The sequence below is a fragment of the Aspergillus oryzae genome, chromosome 3 (assembly GCF_000184455.2).
Source record: "Aspergillus oryzae RIB40 DNA, chromosome 3".
In the NCBI taxonomy this organism is placed as follows: Eukaryota; Fungi; Ascomycota; class Eurotiomycetes; order Eurotiales; family Aspergillaceae; genus Aspergillus; species Aspergillus oryzae.
Genome location: NC_036437.1, coordinates 1 through 20243, shown reverse-complemented (window position 1 = coordinate 20243; position 20243 = coordinate 1). Strand labels below are relative to the sequence as shown.

The 20243-nt window shown below is 48.2% G+C and overlaps 6 protein-coding genes across 6 annotated transcripts, besides 1 other annotated feature; 5 read left to right on the top strand and 1 right to left on the bottom strand.

Moving 5' to 3' along the window:
- Nucleotides 1–527: 527 nt before the first annotated feature.
- Nucleotides 528–4243, top strand: AO090023000007 (uncharacterized protein; the record flags this gene model as incomplete). Its single annotated transcript, XM_023235376.1, has 4 exons — nt 528–549; nt 2497–2610; nt 3310–4086; nt 4179–4243. The coding sequence occupies 4 exons, from the start codon at nt 528–530 to the stop codon at nt 4241–4243; spliced, it is 978 nt and encodes a 325-aa protein (XP_023090402.1).
- Nucleotides 4244–6303: 2060 nt separating this feature from the next.
- AO090023000006 (dynamin family protein) lies at nt 6304–9010 on the top strand (the record flags this gene model as incomplete). Its single annotated transcript, XM_023235375.1, has 9 exons — nt 6304–6367; nt 6433–6761; nt 6802–6949; nt 7007–7094; nt 7142–7183; nt 7233–7326; nt 7369–8671; nt 8725–8861; nt 8924–9010. The coding sequence occupies 9 exons, from the start codon at nt 6304–6306 to the stop codon at nt 9008–9010; spliced, it is 2292 nt and encodes a 763-aa protein (XP_023090401.1).
- A 3194-nt stretch (nt 9011–12204) lies between these two features.
- On the top strand, nt 12205–12593 carry AO090023000004 (uncharacterized protein; the record flags this gene model as incomplete). Its single annotated transcript, XM_001820546.1, has 2 exons — nt 12205–12271; nt 12322–12593. 2 exons carry the CDS (start codon nt 12205–12207, stop codon nt 12591–12593), a joined length of 339 nt encoding a protein of 112 aa, XP_001820598.1.
- A 730-nt stretch (nt 12594–13323) lies between these two features.
- On the top strand, nt 13324–14016 carry AO090023000003 (uncharacterized protein; the record flags this gene model as incomplete). The annotated part of the gene is made up of 1 exon (XM_001820545.1): nt 13324–14016. The coding sequence occupies one exon, from the start codon at nt 13324–13326 to the stop codon at nt 14014–14016; it is 693 nt and encodes a 230-aa protein (XP_001820597.1).
- Nucleotides 14017–15277: 1261 nt separating this feature from the next.
- Nucleotides 15278–16055, top strand: AO090023000002 (uncharacterized protein; the record flags this gene model as incomplete). Its single annotated transcript, XM_023235374.1, has 3 exons — nt 15278–15282; nt 15351–15700; nt 15787–16055. The coding sequence occupies 3 exons, from the start codon at nt 15278–15280 to the stop codon at nt 16053–16055; spliced, it is 624 nt and encodes a 207-aa protein (XP_023090400.1).
- Nucleotides 16056–16780: 725 nt separating this feature from the next.
- AO090023000001 (alpha-L-arabinofuranosidase B) lies at nt 16781–18301 on the bottom strand (the record flags this gene model as incomplete). Its single annotated transcript, XM_001820543.1, has 1 exon — nt 16781–18301. The coding sequence occupies one exon, from the start codon at nt 18299–18301 to the stop codon at nt 16781–16783; it is 1521 nt and encodes a 506-aa protein (XP_001820595.1).
- Nucleotides 18302–20220: 1919 nt separating this feature from the next.
- Nucleotides 20221–20243: a repeat region (III left telomeric region).

Below are 20243 nucleotides of genomic sequence, written 5' to 3'. Positions count from 1 at the left end.
TCGGGATACAATCTTAATCGGTCACTCTTTGAACGATTGGTGTTGTCGGGATTCCCTCATTCCACCTTGGCAAAACAGCACCGCATGGTGCCTGAAGTGTCTTCGCTCGTGCGCAATCTTACTTACCCTGAGCTCCTGGACGGTGACAAGACTATGAACCGGCCCGCCCCGAGAGGTCTCCAGGATCGGGTCATCTTCATTAGCCATAGCTATCCGGAGGGCAGTTTAGGTGGGGTGGCTGACAGAAATGATATTGGTGGTAAAGGAAGCAAGCAAAACCATTTCGAGGTGCAACTGGTTCTCAGGATCGTTCGATATCTCGGCCAGCAAGGGTACGGGACAGACAGGTTGGTGGTACTTACTCCTTATCTGGGTCAACTTTATCTTCTCCGTGAGGAATTGCGTAAAGAAACAGACCCTATACTCAATGACCTGGACTGCTATGACCTCGTCCGTGCGGGGTTGATGACCCAAGCGAGCGCTCAGCATATCAAGCGACCGATTAAATTGTCCACCATCGGTAGAAGATGAGTTCCTTGGTAGCCATTAGTACGTGCTAATCCAATCGCAGATAATTATCAAGGCGAAGAGAGTGAAATCGTGATCGCGAGCCTAACCAGAAGCAACAAGAATGGAGACATCGGCTTTATGGCGGCCCCACAGCGGCTCAACGTGCTCCTCTCTCGCGCTCGAGATGTCCTAATCATGGTCGGAAACCCGAAGACTTTTCTTAGTAGTAAGAAAGGGGAATGTGTTTGGCGGCCTTTTGTTGATCAGCTGCAAACGAGCGGACATCTGTACGACGGTCTCCCGGTGAAATGTGAGCAACATCCCAAGAGACTAGCAGTTCTCCAATCGCCTGACGATTTTGACGCAAAATGTCCTGATGGAGGGTGCGAAGAGCCGTGGTGGGTTGCTGTTTTTGTTTATACTCGCTTTATCGACAGAGGCTAATCAGCGACAGTGGAACAAAACTAAGCTGCGGAATGCACGACTGTCCCCAGAGGTGTCATCAGCTGTCAGATCACTCTAAGATGCAATGTAAAGCGGCTACAGATTGGATATGTCCGCGCAATCATAAACAATTAACGCCATGCTTCCAAAAAATGGGGCATTGTCGTCGTTGTGCTGATGAGGATAGGGAGGTTGAGCGCCAACGGCAGAGGGATATGGAACTTGATGCAAAGCGACAAGCCAAGCAGCAAGAATATACGCATCAGCTAGCCGTAATTCAAGATGAGATTGCCCATGAGAGACGAGTCCAGCAGGAAAAGCAGGATGAGAAAGAACGGCAGCGTGTTCTTCAACAAACTCTCGACGATCTTGAACGATTGAAAACTCGTGGCGCCGAACGCAAAAGAGAAACCTCGCCGGGCGTTGTCAACTCAGACCGGACCGGCCAAGACTCTCAAACGCTGCCCGATCGGAGCAAGATTGTCAGCCAGACAGCGTCAGGGACCACGATCGGCCCCGACGTGATGCAAGCTTTATCTTCCTCTGAGCAAGACTGGCTATACCAAAAGCAGTACGAAGGCGCACAAAGCAAGGAGTTGGACCAGCTAATGGGGATGATCGGGCTAGAGAGCATCAAAGCCAAGTTTCTCAATATCAAATCCCAAGTCGATGCAGCGTTCAGGCAGAACATTGATTTCAAAGCCGACCGATTTGGCTCAGTCCTCCTCGGAAACCCAGGAACGGGTAAAACTACCGTTGCACGTATCTACGCAAAATTCCTCACGGCTATGGGTATCATCCCTGGTAGCTTTATCACTGAGACCACAGGATCGCGACTCGCCAATGGTGGCGTGTCTGACTGCGAAAAGCAACTAAACAAGATACTAAACAATGGTGGTGGCGTGCTTTTTATTGACGAGGCTTATCAGTTGGCTCAAAATAACGGTCCCGGCTCACAAGTCCTTGACTACCTGCTTGCCGAAGTCGAGAATCTCACAGGAAAGGTGGTCGTGGTTCTTGCAGGATATCGACGGCAGATGGAGAAGTTTTTTGCTCATAATCCCGGTCTTCCCAGTCGGTTCCCGCATGAATTTATCTTTGAGGACTACACTGAGCAGGAGCTTCTTCGGATTCTTGAGCATCAGATCAATAAGAAGTTCAGACGCAACATGAAGGTTGAGGGCGGTATGAACGGTTTATATTGTCGGATCGTTGCTCGTCGGATTGGCAGACAACGTGGCCATGAAGGCTTTGGCAATGCGCGTACTGTGGAAAATGTCCTCGCTCGCATCACAGCGCGTCAGGCAGCACGATTAGCCTGTGAAAGAAGGAACAATGCCCCAAATCAACCACCCGTCGATGACTTCCTGCTCACAAAGAAAGACCTTCTCGGTCCAGAGCCCAATAAAGCATTGCAGCATTGTTCTGCTTGGAAAAGGCTGCAGAATATGATTGGTCTGACGTCTGTCAAGAATACCGTACAGGCTTTATTAGACAGTATACAAAGTAATTACGAGCGCGAGCTAAATGAGAAGCCTTTAGTCGAATTCACACTTAACCGCGTGTTCCTTGGGTCACCCGGAACAGGTAAGACGACGGTGGCCAAACTTTATGGGCAGATTCTTGTTGACCTTGGATACTTGTCGAACGGTGAAGGTGAGCAATATAGTATCTCCATTCCTACGTAGAGAAGATGTCTAACAGCGTGAATGGTTTTAGTGATAGTCAAGAACCCAGCGGACTTCATAGGGAGTGTCATCGGCGGATCTGAGCAAAATACGAAAGGTATCCTGGCATCCACACTAGGGAAGGTTCTCGTTATCGATGAAGCCTATGGTCTTTTCGGGGGTGGAACTCGCGACAGAAGCGGCTCAAACACCAACCAATATAAGACCGCTGTGGTTGATACAATAGTCGCAGAGGTGCAGAGCGTCCCAGGTGATGATCGCTGTGTTCTATTATTGGGTTATGAGGAGCAAATGAAGGATATGTTCCAAAATGTCAATCCAGGGTTATCCAGGCGATTTGCTCTCGATGATGCTTTTGTTTTTGAGGACTTCTCTGATATAGAACTGCGGCAAATCCTTGATCTTAAGTTAAAAGATCAGGGGTTTATCACGTCCGACAAGGGTGCAAAGGTAGCGATAGAAATTCTCGCTCGTGCTCGCAACCGTCCGCACTTTGGCAATGCAGGAGAAATTGACATTCTATTGAATGGCGCTAAGGTCCGACAGCAACAGCGACGGTCTGCCAAAATCGGGAACCCTGGGATCGACTACTTGGAGCTTCAAGACTGGGATCCAGAATATGATCGAGGAGAACGAGAAGAGATAAATGTCCGGATGCTATTCCAAGACACCATTGGCTGCGAAGCTATAATTAATAAGCTTGAGGACTACCGCCTGACCGTTAAACACCTCCGAGAGCTTGAGATTGACCCAAGGCAACACGTGCCGTTCAACTTCCTTTTCCGGGGGCCTCCAGGAACAGGGAAAACAAGTACAGCCAGGAAGATGGGCCAGGTGTACTATGATTTGGGTTTGCTATCATCCGCGGAGGTCATCGAAAGCTCAGCAACCGATTTGGTGGGGCAATATATCGGGCATACCGGTCCTAAGACACAGGAGCTGCTAGAGAAATCACTTGGGAAGGTTCTCCTTATTGACGAGGCATATAGACTCGCGGAAGGACAATTCGCAAAGGAGGCAATGGATGAAATTGTCGACTGCATTACAAAACCCAACTTCTTCCAGAAACTTATTATCATTTTAGCAGGATACGACCAGGACATCAATCGTCTCATAAACATCAACCCGGGCTTGACTAGTCGGTTCCCGGAAGAGCTTGAGTTCGCCAGTATTACACCCGATGATTGCATCAAACTTCTCACGAAGCTACTTCAGAAACAGAAGTCTGATTTTGGGTTGAAAATAAACGGGTTTGACCTGGACGCATTGGAGTCTCCGCGGCCTGAGTTTACGAAGAAATTGCGGAGTCGTTTTACCAGACTTACTCAGACCGCGAACTGGGCCAATGCGCGTGATATCCAAACAATCTCGAAATCAATCTTTGGAGTTGCAATTAAGTCGATGCGAGATAAGAAGATCGCCATCTGCGAGGATCTTGTCATTAGTAAGATTGACGCCATGATGTCCGAGCGCATCAAGCGCGTAACAAATCAATCCGTGGCAAGGAATCCTACGCTCGATTTACTCCAATCCCAGGTTCTCGGTCGGCAGCCCGTTACGCCAGTGCTAACCACAACATTCAACCCGCCTGCAGCCTCTAAAGGCTCAGCCGAAAACGATGAACGTTCGCCTCCAGCACCCTCAGCACTCGAGGCCCCTTCGGACTCTGTCACCAGGGACGATGGGGTATCGGATGAAGTATGGGAGCAACTAGAGCAAGACAGACAGGCCGCAAAAGCAGCAGAAGATCGATATAAAGAGCTGCTCGATGACGAACGCACCGCGGAAAAGGAAGTTAACGACCTCCCTCATCCTTCATCTGTCAAATCGTCTGACTCAGATGTCGACACGGAAGCAAAGAAACAGCGCGAACAGCGCCGGCTAGAAGAGCTAGCCAGACGGGCTAAGTTGGAAAATCTTCGCAAGAAGCGTGAGGCAGAGGAAAAGGCCAGGAAGAAGGAACAACAGATTCAACAGAAGCTTCGTCATATGGGCGTTTGTGTTGCTGGATTTCAGTGGATCAAACAGCAACACGGGTATCGGTGTGCGGGAGGGAGTCACTATATATTAAACGAGTCTTTGGGGGTTTAAGTCATTTGCTGTGATTTCTTAAGTATATTCAGATTGCAAGTTACATATAATTTGAACCCTATCCCAATTTCAACGGTTCCATATTTATTCTCTCTCGATTTTCTAACGTAACCCTCTGCTTTACTATGTTTAGCTAGAAGGTTCCATGAAAATCAGGTCAACATGAGGAATCGGTGCGTTTTCTATCGGGCAAACCTCCCAGCTTTGGTTCTCACCATCATCTCACTCTGGTGTGGTGTCTTGCTTTACAGCCGGAAAGTGAATCTGCGGATAGACTCCATAAGCGGTTTAAATCTAGTATCGATGAGAACAACCCCTTTACTCAAGCTCTTCTGATGAGTCACCCACGTTACCCATTCCATATGTCGGAAAATATGCACCCCTCAGGATCTGTCCTCTCCACCGGCCTTGCTTTAGCAATGCTACCAACTTGGGACGAGGATTCAGGTAGTCAACCTTGCAAAACCGACAGAATGTTAGCAAGGCCGCCTCGTGAGGGACTGGATACCCTCTCCCAGCGGAAGTGGATAACTATCGCCGTCTGCAGTGCCTACAGGGTCACACATTCTTGTCTGTCTTGGAACGTTTACGCCACTCTTTTGATACTGATATCATTGTGAGTCGATGGTGCAGATGATGGTTCTGATCTGATCGGGGCGGCGACTTCAGCAGGTCATAAATCCGGAGAGTTCACTCCAGTCGTGGGGCTTGGAAGGAGTGCAACATACAAGGGATACACATTATAAGGTAACAGTTGGAATTCTATTCAAAAAACTCGAATACAGGTACAATATTTGACAACTGCGCAAGGGCTAGCATTTTTATGACAGATTTAAAATTCAGAATCAGGATTGCCAGCCAGGCGCAGTACAAAACCCGAGAGGCATGATCACATTCGAAAACACGGGAAAGCGCAATACTGAGCGAAGGCGACCTGGAATGTGGCCCAATCACCGTGGCCAGTTGCTTCACTGCATCCAAAATGTTATAACCTAGCATATTGCTGCTATAGCGGGCATCCTAAAAGGCTACTTATGATCAGGCTCTTAAGATCTTAGCGTTAATAACGCCAATTTCACCTTAATATACACCTCATTAGGGTTTAGGTAGCTAGTATTTGAGACCGGTGGTTATTCGGAGAGATCGCGGAATGTAGAAAGTGTCTTTGTTTCCCTGCTTACTCGTATATACATTTTTGGCGTTGTATCATTCTTAGAATAGGGTCTAGGCGGACCATATTGAATGTTAGATGTAAATCTTATAGACAGCCTTGGCTGGCCCATTCTTAACTCTACGCAGATCAGCAGAAGACTACCCAGGATCACCATAACGAGTTCGCGACTGGTATGCTTGTGCGACATACGAACAGCGACCTGAAATTGTCCCCCTTGCTGAAATCGCCTGTTACATTATAAAATGGAGCCCAATCGCACCATTGAATGGTCTGAAGGCACGCCCTGTAGTTATATGCTTTGGTTGTTACGCTCGTTCCTTCTTCTACGATCAGGGCAAGCATTTACTACTCCTTCCTGCTCGGCCCACAAAAGAACGGCTTTTACAGCACGTCAATATGGCGAAGAAAAAAGCCCCAATGCTGACCAACGTCGACGACATGGACAATGAAGGCCGTGTCCGTCTCCTTGCGGTAATAGACAACCTTCGAGTATTGGGAATCAACGACAATGTTTCGCTTCCACAGGTCTGACGCCCCCTCAAAGGCATCCAATTCCAGCTGACACCGTGGAGTTGGTGGTTGTTGGAGATCAATCCAGTGGGAAATCTTCCCTTCTTGAGGGTCTTACTGGCTTCTCCTTTCCAATTGCTAGTGATTTATGTACAAGATATGTGACCCAGATTGTCCTTCGCCGCACGAAGCCGGAGGATTCTGGAACTAGGATCACAATCATTCCCGGACCGAGTGCCAGTGACGGGCACAGGGAAAACCTACTTAGCTTCGAACGGTCTTCTCAAGAGGAAGATCTCGATAGTAGCGAGATTGCAGACATTTTTAACGAGGCGAGTGGACGCGTCTTGATTTATCTTGCTTGTCTAACCACGTGAAGTGAAGGCCGCTCGCCACATGGGTGTCCCTGGACCGAATACAACGGACCCAGAGCACTTTGATAAACGCTTTTCAGACGACATTCTGAAAATCGAAATTTCGGGTCTACAGCAAAGACACCTGAGTGTTGTTGACGTTCCTGGGCTCTTCCATAGTATGACGGCGTTTTGCCGGCCCTTTTCTGTCACACTCGAAGGCTAACTCGCCCTAGATCCGACCCAGTACCAAACCCTTGAGGATCGCGCAATTATTCGTGGCCTGATTGAGAAATACATCACCGACAAGCGCACAATCATCTTGTACGTATCTTACAATACGTCTTTTAAGCGTACTAACACTATACTAGAGCCGTGATGGATGCAAGAAACAATCTTGCCAATCAAGAAGTGTAAGCTGGATAGAGTGAGTTCTGCTTCTGAAGCTAAATGACTTGATAGATTCAATATGGCCCGGAGTGCAGATCCCCAGGGTAGCCGAACCGTCGGTATCATAACGAAGTGTGATGCTGTCCAAGAGGGTGATGAAGAGAACGTGAGTCTCTAGCTACCCCTCGGATGATTCAAAACTGACTAGGACAAGGTCATTAGAATTGCCCAAAATGAAGTGGAGAAGCTTCATCACGGTTGGTTTGCGGTCCGCAATCGTTCAACAAAGGAGATACAGAACGGGGTGACGATCGAAGGGCGCCATCATATAGAGAGCCATTTCTTTTCCACGGAACATCCTTGGACGAAACTGAGCAAGGACCGAGTGGGCATTAAATGTCTCAAACTCTTCCTTGGAGGACTTTTGTATAGTCACATCAAAGGGGAATTTCCAGGGATGGTAAAGGAGATTGAAGATCTCTCGCAAGAGACACAGAAAGAGTTGGAGCTACTCGGTCCTTCTCGCCAGACGACTGTTGATCAGAGACGATACTTGACTCAGATTGGAACATTATACGAAAGGCACGTGGGCAATGCGCTCAGTGGCAATTACGATCCCACTTGGGATAGCAATAGTCCGCTGAAGCTACGCATGCACATTCATAGTCTCAACGAACTCTTTGCGAAAGACATGGCACATTACGGGCATTTAAAAATTTTCCAGACAGTCTCAGGAGAAGTTGACGGTAGTTTCGACCGGAGCGCTGGTGATCAGCAAAATATTTATGAGTGGATCCGAACTCTGTACCGTGATTCGCGTGGTGCCGAACTTCCCGGGACAGTAAACCCAGCTGTTCTCGAGAATATGTTCCGGCAGCAATCATCTCCCTGGGAAAGGATCGCCCAGGACTATGTTGAGAAGGCTTCTTCAAAAATCTCCGACTTCATTCGGATGAGCCTCGAGAAGATCGTTGGGGACGATGAGGTAAGAGCCAGCCTGATGTCACAGATCGTCCGAAGGCAGACGACAACCTCTACCCGTGCCATGGAGATACTGTCCACCATTCTCAGTGACGAGCGAGGCGGAATCTTGCAGACCGTGAACCACTACTTTGCAGATACACTTGCCGAAACACGGCAAGAACGCGTTATGGCAAGGCTCAGGAGCTTAGACCTAGAAGGTGTCCCAATGAACGTGACGGATGTGTTAAGTGGAATTCACCTGAGCAACGAACAACAAGCCGTCAATGACATACACGATATTCTGAAAGCATACTACAAGTTGGCATTGAAACGATTTTGTGATACCGTCATTCTTCAGGTGACCGAACGATGCTTACTAGGCCAAGATGCAGCCATTCGCCTCCTTTCTCCTGATCTTGCTGGTGGAATGACTGATAGGGAGCTAGCAGATGTTGCCGAAGAAAACTTTGCGACCTCGACAATTCGAAACGACCTGCTCTCCAGAATCCAGAGGTATCAGAGGGCCTTGGATATTGTGAGACAAGTAGGTATCTAACAGGCCCATCAATGTTTCCTTGAGCGTTTGGTCTTTATTTTGAAGGTGGTTCAACATTCCGTACACCATGCGTATATCATTATGATATGATGGCTTCTGGAATAATTCAACATTATGCCAGGGCTTCTGTCGACATTTATCTTAACCTACTGCCTTTTATGTTATTTGGGAATAGCTATCTTGTTTGTTGCCTCGATACTGGTTTTTCCCACGTTGGTTTCCCAGTATTGTCATGCAAATGCAGAGGCTTCTTATGTATCATGTTATTCTGGTGTTCTCGATATCTGCTATATGGCTCGGCAATTCACCGCGATTCTATCTATTTCAATAAAGCTAGTCCTTCGGATTTGAAGCTCACAAGCAAAAGAGAATGGGCCAAAATCTTGTGGGCTCGGCACATGAGTGAAGTAATCGCCAGTCACCTTTGGTTAAATCGGTGGGACGGGCTTTCGAGGGTGCCACCACAGTTCGCCCCGATGGCAAAACGGCTGTTATTACTTTCGCAGCCCTGAATCCTACGCTCCTGGTTTAATTTACTTCGAGACTATAGTAATAAGCGAGGTCATACAGTACAGTATCTTTCATTTGTACTATGATAAACCACAATCCAACTCCCTGTCACTCGTAACTTGAAATGGTGGCTAGTTCTGCATCCGTGAAGTAGGTCGCCATAGCACATACCCAGACCTTATTCAGACCTGCTATCTTACTTACTGACAGCCAAATCGGCACCCCGCACGACGCACTTGTCCTCGGAGTGACAACTATCAGCATACGCTAGCGTCTCACCATTGACCATGACAGACACATCATAGCGAGGCATCTTTAATATTGCGTGTGATGTTATAATAAATCGAACATGAGCTTATGATCCTGTCCAGGATGGCTCGTGGGTATTGCAGTTGGACGTGTTTCTTCACCACCCGGTCCAGGTACATACTGTAACGGGTCAGTTGAGTCCTTGCCAGGATATCCTGGCATGCCTCATTTTGACATCCCGACTCGACAAAAATAGCACCAATAGCGCTTTCTACTAATAATAGCTAAATATAAAATATTTATTTTAATTATTAATATTTACCCGAAAACAATAGTTACTATTATTTTAAAATTTTAAAGTATTAAAGACTGTTATACTTACTAACTACGCGTAATATATAGCTTAAGTATAGCTAAGCAGATAGAAAGCCCTGTTCTCCACACCCTATGGTCGTATGTACTTGCTTGCCCTAAGTAGTAGCTTGTATAGTATGTTGGAGGAATGTAGATCATGATTGACGGCCGGCAAAAGAGAACAAGAAAAAAAATACAAAAGCTTGAGGAACACAAATTAGTAAAAATTATTAGGAAATTGAAAACCGCTGGCATTTCCTGACGAATATTCAAGAACTCAATAAAACCCCCTCGAGACGGCAGCTGTTCGAATTGATCCTCTAAAGCTTCGGAAATATATATCTTGTCTCTACCCCGCGCAAACTATTAAAACAGAACGCCCTCCCACCCCCAAAGTAACCAAAAAAAAAAAAAAAAAAAAAATTAAACAAATATGAGAATGAAAAGACGAATTAGAGTCAGAAGTGAACGGATCCTACATTCGTGGAGCTTCACTCTAGGTTCAATCTATTTGTTTGTAGCCAAATTCTACGAGATAACAACAGCACGCTTGATGTACATACGTGGCTTCCTTCCGGGAGTCTAAATACAACCGTTTACCCATTGCTATTTTTATTCGATAGCACACACAGACCCGTTGGCTCCCACACAGCTGATGGTGTTCGCGAGTAGGCGCGATAACAGAGGAGAGGTTTTGAATCACGAACGGTCTATAAAAGGCGCATTGTGTCAAATATTCCTATCTGATTCAGCTGGTCCTGCCGGCGCAGGTTCCGGTAGACGCACGTAACCCGCAGGGGGTTCTTTCATAGTTTTCCACACGGAGCGTGACACCGAATTCTCATTCACATATCTCAGAAGCGTCTCAAAGTCCCGACAAACATGCTGATTGTTGAAATCAGGAAAGGGCTGCTCCCATCCCTCGACCCAGTTGAATAGGATCACGTCAACGCTACTGGAGCATTTAATGGCCTGGGCCAGAATATCTATGCAATGACTAATATGTGCGATGTGTTCAGCATCCGGATGGTTTCCAAACCGAGGGAAATAGTAATGTTCGTAGGATATCTCCTTCCGCAACATGTCCAGGCAGTGAAGGAGATGGAACACCTCCGTCTGTGCGATGTACGCATCGTTACCGTATCCATGCTCTTCTGGAATCTTCACGGCAACAGAGGGGTCCTTTCCGAGTTTGTAGATTTCATCGGAGGATATGATAATTGGCATGACTCCGGTGCCGATGCGGAACCATTCGGCGTCGGCTTCAGGCCCTGACGGTATCCGCAGAATCGAAGGCGGATCAGTGTCGTACAATGATGCATTTGGGGTTAAGGTAACTCTTGGAATATCGACACGGTCAAGCAGAGGTGCTGAGAAGGTCAGTGTTAGGTGTAAACTGAGTAGAGGATTAATCCAGTGTTACCGTAATGAGATGTTGACTTCCATTTCTCCTGATCGCTCAAGTACTGGACGTAGGCCTGACGCGAGAATGCCAAATTCAAGAGAATAATGGATATTGTGAGCAACACCAGATTTAGGAAGGTGAGCCATAGCATCATGGCATTACCCTTGGGGTACGCCCATTGTGTTGCTCTCGTTATCCACCTGCCTTGGCCATGATCATGTCTATCGGCAATGTCATTGCCAATCAGGAGTGGTTTCGCTAGATCCTCTTGACTCAAGCTCGAACAAATGCCGTCGTCTAAGCCTTTGAAGTCATCTTGGGCCTTCCGCATATTTTAGTGAGACAAGCGATATAAAACCAAGGGGATATCAAGAGTGGCAGAGCTCTTCAGGTTTGTGAAATAGGGTTATGAGATGGAGGGAAAATGGCTGCTGTGAGGAAGGCTGCGCGTCGTTACCGGTCGCAATATCGCATAAACCGCCCTGAAAGGTACTGAAGGCTTGGAATAACCAGCTAGACGAAGATACCAGTGCTGTCACGCCCCAGCAATACATGAGGGCGGGATATCGTAGCCCAGCATGTCCGTCGGGATTCCGCGACAACAACCCTTGGCAAACTTGGCGAAGAGGAGATATAGATCCTTCATGCGGGCTTAGGGCTTCCCCTCAGATGTTCCGGCTTGTAGGATACACCGGACCCTCATCCATGTTACATCCACTATATTCTGACCATGTATCCTAGCCCTTTAGAGTAAAGCAGTACAATCTTTCTTCAGTATTACCATCCTTGTGACCACCGTCAGGACGTCGAAAATCGAATCTAGATTTCGAACCTATGCGCAAGTTGTACGTCGCTCCACTTCAGCACACGTCCCAGATCTGTTAGCAGCTCTCATATAAATCCTGTCCATAGACACTGGAGGATAGGCCCGTATCGTCTTCCGTGACCCATTGCTGTGCTCATTCCAACTACCATTGAGACACTTCCTTTGAGAATCATCCATCACCATGCAGTTTAACATGATTGTCGCACTCCTAGCCATTGGTGCACCCTTGGCTTATACATCACCCATAGGTAAAATGACCGCCAAATCAATGATTCTATTTCTGACTTTGGCTATGTAGTTGGCCAGGACAACGAGGCAATTCCATTCTACGAAAAACGTGCCGACAACAGTGAAGCCATCCCGTTTTACGAAAAGCGTGCGGGGGATAACGAAGCTATCCCATTCTACCAGCGTCGCGCAGACAGCAGTGAGGCCATTCCATTCTATGAGAAGCGGGAGGAAGAAAGTGAAGTCATACCTTTCTATCAGCGTCGTGCGGACAACAGTGAGGCTATTCCTTTCTATGAAAAGCGGGCTGAGGAGAGTGAGGCCATCCCCTTCTATCAGTAGTCACTGCTGTTATCACAAGTGCCATACAGTATGACCGGCTTTGTGTCATATAGTACATCGTGAATTGAAAGTCTCCATGGTCCAATATTCCGCTATTCTGCATGTCTCTAGACCCTACCCTATCCATGCCAAATGCTGCATCAAGCCTGTCGTGAAATTTAGTATCCGGTGTACTTATCGCCGTTGCTCAAACCCACTAAGGAGTTCTAGATTATAAAAGAGCGGTCTAATCTGCTTGAATCGAACCTTGTAGTACATGGGCGAGCTCAGTATTCACAACTCTGAGGAACTCCTATTTCTTTACCCCCGCCCCAGAGTAGTCTTCAGCCTAGTCTTGACCGATGGCTCTCTATTACGTGGCATTGGTTTGCCTCCACGATTCAGTGCCTACGCCCGCTGGTCGGTGCACATCGGATCCTTCAATGTAACGTCGGGGTCTGTGGCAAGGATCCGTAGCCTTGACTTGGGGCGAGAAAAGGACAGTAGTACTTTTGCCTCCATGAGCCCTTCGCTCGAGCGGGGTGCATGTATTCGATATAAATGTAGTAGGATTTCTTTCTAGATCAAAGCTATTACGTCTTACGTGAGAGTCCTTTGTACCTTAGTACAAGAGCACCATCTTAAGTAGCCTCAGTCTGACTACCCCACCACGACCATCTCAGCTCTATTGCAAAGCACTACAGCCTCTACCGAGAGACCCTTGCTGAGCCAAACTCGATCGTCCAGAAAAATGACCAAATACAAACCTCTTCAGGAGGAAGATAGCTCGGATGGTTGTGAGCATTTTGAAGCTCATTACAAAGCCCCCCACATCCCAAAACAACGTCCGACGCTTGCCTTTCGAGTCAGATATACCTTCCCTATATTATTAGCCACATTCGGCTTCCTCGATTTGACATACCGAACATACACTTTGATCCAATCACGCAGGCCAATATCGTGTAATTGTGGAGAGACTGTTGAAGAGGCTATTGCTAATAGCTGTAAATATGACTCGATTGCAGCTGCTTGGCTCCCTCCAGCCTGTCGAAACGACGAACTTCTAGCGCAATTCGAGACGTCAGGCCCGAACCCCGATGGAAGCTGGATGTACTATGCCGATAAAAATAAGACACGGACTCTATCACTTGAAGAAGTGTCCATGCTCCCAAAGACTGGATCGCACTTCTTTACCACACATCAGTGGCATCTTGTCCATTGTGCATACTACTGGAAGAAGATGTTCTTAGCTGCTGAGATGGGTACGGTGATTGAAGCTCGGTATAATAATCTTGCTCATATCAACCACTGTGAGATGATGTTTCTGAAGCGTGATGCGTTGGACACGATTGTGACCGAGGCGGGTGTGTCACTGCATTCAGATCGAATGGTCGTTGCGAAGAAACATGGTCATGAAGGGGATAAGCAAGAAAAGGGCTATTAGACCACCCCAACTATCTTGTACGTACTGAGCAACTAGAGACGTGAAAGTATGATCTGAACACGAAATGTTATCGTCGCTGAGTGCAACGTATCAGCTATGACCATCAACCCCATCCATCGTCTCAACGACATTCTTTGCAATCCTCCTCGTCTCTGTGTCGACAGACCCACAATCCCGAATAGCAGCAAACTGCTGCTTCCACAATAACCACCGATCAAGGCACAATCCCTGGGTACCTCTGAACTTCCTCCTCAGCTTCTTCCTCTCGGCTTTGGGCAGCATCCAGAGCGGGCATCCCTGGGTGCCCCCAATGGCTTCATCGCGTCCGTGTAGAGCGTGTCCAGCATACAGAATCCACACTCCCGCCGCCGCAGCTTTAAACGGCAATTGATCGACGTCGTTTGGATCGGCCGAAACAAGATCGGGACTGCCCCGAACAGGAATCATGACCCCCTCTGCGACATCTGATAAGGCCCAGATGGCATACGTCTCGAGTGAGGAGAGACCGAGCCCAAGGATCCGAGCCGCGTAAGCCTGGAGATTAACGAACCGTCGTTTCTTCTCTTTGTCGTCGGCGCTAGGACTCACCACTAGCAGTCATTAGCGTCGCAAGGCTTCACTATGGTTGGACAGTAATAAAAGAAGAGCCTACCTTCCCATGTTTGCGGAAACTCGGAGGAAAAATAGGGGAGGTTCCTCCACAGTTTCTGGTTGAGGATAGTCTGCTCCGAAGTAATGTCCGCCAGCTCTGCACGATGTTGACCAATTTCTCTTGTGCGGGGCTTTCATAGGGTATCTGGCTAGCGAAACTATTTATCAACTCCCAGAATAAAGTGAGGACGCTTTCTGGGTCCTTGTTTGGGCTTGTTATGTAATCCAAGTAGACCGCGTCTAGAGTGAGAGCTGCGTCTTTGGCAGGAGAGGGGTTGGTGGATTGGATTGCTGCATTGATGATGGTTTGGATTGGGGCTTCGAAGTCATGAGGGGCGGGAGTTTCGATTCTTAGCTGAATTTGATCCATAGCAATCGATTGAGTCGAGGGATAGCAGGCTGTGTACAAATCCTACTACTCTTCTGGAAGTTGAGTTGTTGGACGGCATTAGAAGTCCAGCATACTAGTATAGATTTAGTTTAGTATCGCATCTTGGGCCCCGGATAAGGAATAGTGCCATGCGCATTGCTACTAAGCTTTGATATTCGCCCCCATGCTTAGGGTTGTGGATCTATTGAGGCGAAGCCTTACCCTCTTCACTATAAAACTATGGGGTAGGTTAAGCTTTTATCCTCCGTTCTGTATTCTAGAGTTGTAGCTCGAGAATAATCCCCGAATCAAGACAATTTCTTAAACCTCCCCGAATTGAAATGGCTTCCATACAACTCCCTCCGGTCCAGACCCCGGTCGCGATCACGGACCAGTTCATTGCGCAACAAACCGAGTCCTTGGTCCTGAAGGAACGGATCCTCTCCCTCTCGGGGGATAGCTTTGATGTGAAGCTGGTTACTGGTGAACCTATCTTCCGGATCAAAGGCAAGCCCCTGAGTATCTCGGGTCGCAAATCGGTCTTTGATATGGCGGATAATCACTTGTTTGATATCGTCAAGGAGCGTCTGCACATCCATTCCACCTACGTGGTTCAAGCCCTAGATGGAAGCAAGTTACTCGAGGTCAAGAGTAGCTTTTCCTGTAAGTGGTCTTCCCCTTGTGGTTTTCAGCGGCGTTAACTTCATCTCTTACTTATATTTTACCTTTTGGCTAATCGTTACTTACAGTGATCGGCTCGAACGCCACTGTAATCTTTACACCCTCTACTACCGAGGGCCTTGTCTCCTTGAATATGAAGGGGAACTGGCGGTCTCGTAAAGCAGCCATTGTGGATGCTGCGACGGGGGCAGTGGTCGCGCAGATTGATCGCAAGCGATTCAACGCTCGCCAAATATTCTTCCACCAGCAGACCTATGTTGTGATGGTCGCTCCGGGGGTGGATCTGGCACTAATCACGGCCCTTTGTGTCTGTTTCGACGAGAAGAATAATGACTGATGAGCAGGACCTTTGTTTTTGATTTCATATCGCTTGTATTAAGTTTCTTTGTTTCTTGAGGGTACTGGCATATCATGGGCTTTGGGACGGACGGCGTTGATCGAGGCAACGAGGGTAATGATAGCTTGTTCAGATGATACTATCAAACAGCTTCACTCCTATTTGGCTATTTGGGCTGGAAACTATTAGTTCAAGGCGCCTACCCTTTTAGTGATGATGATCTAATGGAATGAGATGAGCATGGTTGCAAAGTTGACTAGCTACGAAAGTATATTCTCTGGATTTCGATTCCTCGCCATTTCCGTTCTCGACTTTACTCCCAGCCGATCGCAGTTAGCTAAGCCAGGACCATCTCGTGCCAGTCCTTTTAGGGGCAAAGATGGCTAAGGCTCATGATTAGAGGCTAATATTTCAATGACGGTGTGTGCACAAACTCCCGGTCAATGTGCAGCAATGATAACCCTATATTCTCTACTGTGTGCCCAACAGTCTAATCGATACAAGTTTGAATAAAAGCATTGGTTGTGAACATTATGAGCTATATCTGAGTTCAACATAAAAGGGGTTTGACTCGGCAGAGCAAAGGCCGATGGGAAGGGAGAAGGTGAGACCAAGGGTCTGTATGCCCTGGTCCATCATCGATTGTTCTCTTTACGGACACCAGAAGAAACGTTCATAAGGGTTATGACTCACTCCAACATATCTCCTAGAGATTGGACCAGCATCTAAGCAAAGCCAGTGCTGACAACCCAGCTCACGTCATCGTTAAATGAAGTGGTGGCATCAAACGTCTGAACACCACCGTTGCTGGCTACATAAAGAACGTTTTCGTAGTGGCGGAAATAACGGGTCGGATAGCTCCAGGATCGAATCGAGTTGCCCTGGCCATTCAGACCAGCCTGTGGACAGAACGTGGCGTCTTCGTAGAACTGCTTCGTGCCATCGTTGGCATTGAGAAGAAGGGCAAAGTTATAGTGCCGTATGTAGCTGCCGGGAGTATCAACCGACTCGAACGAAAGACAGGCGCTATTAGCAAGGCCGGTGCGAACCGTCCAGCTAGCCTGCTGTCTCAAGGCGGTGGTGCTTGACGACGAGACTACCTGCGTGTTGACCGTAGACCCGTCGTGTGCGAGATAGCGAGTCGTGTAACCAGCCGTGGTAACTTGCAGCGAGATCGAGGATCCGACGGTGAGCGCCGGGCCACTGGTCAGTGACGCGATGGCGTATTTGGCAGCTACGATGTCCGCCTGCACCGAGTTCTCGGTGGCATCGGACGGATATCCGGAGGTCATCACACCCTCATAGAACGTGCCCTGGGCACCGTTGCTGTTGTCACCACCAATGCCAAGAATGATGGCGCCTTCTTTGCTCATGGGATTGTAGCCAGAAGCACTTGGGCGCGCGCCACTATAGTACGTCGATAGCGAGCCGGATGCAGCGTTGGCGCCACGGATTGACCACTGGTTTGCCTCTCCCTTGACGACGGCTGTCACGAACCGGTAGGAAATGGACGGGTCGCCAGCGTTGTTCGTAGAACTGAGGCCAGAGAACAGGCCGTTCTCAAGATCGGCCATAATCCAAGGACCACTGCCAGCGCCGCTTCCCCAGACAGTGTTGTCGCCATAGTAGATAGCCTCCATGTGGCCATTACCTGTATCTGTGTTGCTGACCTCCGCGTTGCCATAGTCGAAGCAGCAGGCACTGTTGTAGTGGGTGCCGTCCAGGACCGCGTACATGCCCTCCGCCTTGTCGCCGGTAGCTGTACCGCTGGCAGCGTTGTTGCGATAGCCGGTACCAGGTGACATAAAGACGCCGTACGCCTTCTTGCCGTTTAGCGTGACTGGTGCACCAACCGCACTAGCTAGGTTGTCGTAGCCATTGGACTCGGGACCATTAAAGCCGCCGGGCGGAGCCTGGGTGAGGTGATTACCGCGACCGGACTGGTCATAAATGATAGTGATGAGGCAGGTCGTGTTCGCACAGAAGGAGTCTTGGATGGCGGCATCGGCAACACCCCCAGCAGAGAGAGGAGCGATGTCGGTTGTGCTACCATCGGAGCCTCGTTTCACCTGATACAGTGCGCCGGTGTAGGCGCTGTATAGGGCACGAGTGGTGCTGTGCGCGGCGACGCAGGGCGTGCCGCCCGAGGAGTAGATGTCACAAGGCCCAGCAGCGACAAGAGATGCCGAGGCAACAATGCCCAGAGCAACTGCGCAGGCACGTTCGAGGCTTAATCCTGAGGACATGTTTGATCTCTTTCCCAGGGTGAGACGGTCACGCCTGTGAGTGTTTCAAAGCCGGCGCGGAGATACTCGAAGAGCCAGTGTGATAGAGTAAGTAAATCGTGGGACATTGGTGCATCCTGTGTATCCTTTTATAATCTTTCGCGATGTCCGTTCTGTAGTTTAAGAGGGGTATACGGTAGGTACTAAAGCAGCAAGGATTTTCCTCCAATGGTTCTAGATCCAGTATACGCTATCTAGTCGATAATATCGCGGAATCCTAGTCCTTGTGAGCTCGGTTAATATGGAAACTAGGCTCGATTCCAGACTAATGCGACACAAGCCTTAAGACCATATAAGCGCTGTCGTGAGATGAAGTTTCCTGCCCAAGATTGGCAGATTTGTATTGGAAAGGGTTTGCTGAACATTTCGCCAATTTACGTTGCTAAGGGGGTCATTGCAAAAAATACTACACGAAGCAAATAACTACGACTTCCAATGCAACACAACATAGCTCGACAATGACAGTGTTGGCGGCTAAAGGCTTCGAACGTGTGGAGAGGGGAGATTCGCAAGTCCGTGCATAAATTCCTGCGGAGCCGGCGGTCCTCGCCGATGGGTCGGTTAATTTGCATGTTGAGAGAGGCATAGAGCTTGCCCCGGAGAACTACTCTATGGAGGTGTCTGCATAAATGACGATCGGCGTACATCCCCCGCTTGGGGTAGATGGGTATGCCACTTGCAAGAAAGATCGGTCTGTTTTGTGTTTGTTTATAGCGCGGATTCGACTACGTGGTTCAGTGTCCTGATTCAATGACCGAGATATTAGTGGATATCTGACTCTATTTCTGCTCTTTGCCTGTTTCGGTTTCGAGTTGGCTAAATTTGAGTCGATAATACCCCGGAGTACACACATTAATATGGAACCGGAGCTAATTGCGGGGAAATCGAATTCGAGGCTTTTTGGCGGCTTGTGGTTTCGTTAGCCGGGTCGTTTTAATCCACCTCTAAGACTCAATGAGAATTTGTTACAACGCTGCAGAGTGACAGCGCTACTGGAATTCTGAGGGGTACCTAGACCTATAAAGGTGACCTGACTGCCAGGAGCTGTAGTCCATGGAGCAGACTCAATGTTTTCACAACTTATTGATACATGATACGGTTAATATGAAGTCCTGATCAGATGGTTATCGACACTCAGTTCAATGCTAGATCCAATGTTGTATTTCAATGCTCACTTGTAGTTCCATGCCTATCCATCAAGAAACTTGATGCTTAAGTTAATGCTTATTTGAATGCTTAATTCAATGCTTAATTCCATAAGGAAAGGTTGGCCTCGGAGATTAAGAGCCAAAAGAAGCCCTAACCAGAGGAGGTCATGTGAGAAGATTTATATTGGTCACGCGTCCAGATTGCGGGGAGCGGCCAATCATCGGTGAGTTGGGAACAATTAACCGATCGACCGCGGAGTAAACGACCTAGTCTATTATTATTGTTCCAACCTCTTCTATCCAGAAGAAGAGTTCATGTCAGGACTACCTCGGAATACCCGGAATTGCCCCGCTTGTCCGTCTTGGTTGCCTATCGGAGGTTCAAGATGAGCCGAACGATGCCTCAGGCTGCTCCCGCGTGCAATACATGTCTGGATCTACGATATTGGGAGAAAACACATCTTTCGATAGAGTCACTGGAGAGGCTTTCCGACCATGATCGCTCAAAAAAGAGTCTAAGAGTGGACTCTGAACCTGACACCATTCAACTTTCTGCCCACCGATGCGAATTATGGTCCATCCTGCTGGAGGGCCTGGTCCACTTTCTAGGCCCGCAAGGGATGGAGAGCTGTTACTATACCGAGCTTACGGTCGGCCTACCATCGACGATCCGTCTGGACATATCGTACTATGATAGTTCATACAAAGAAAACGCCATTAAATTTTATACTACATTAGGGTCAACATTAGGGTCA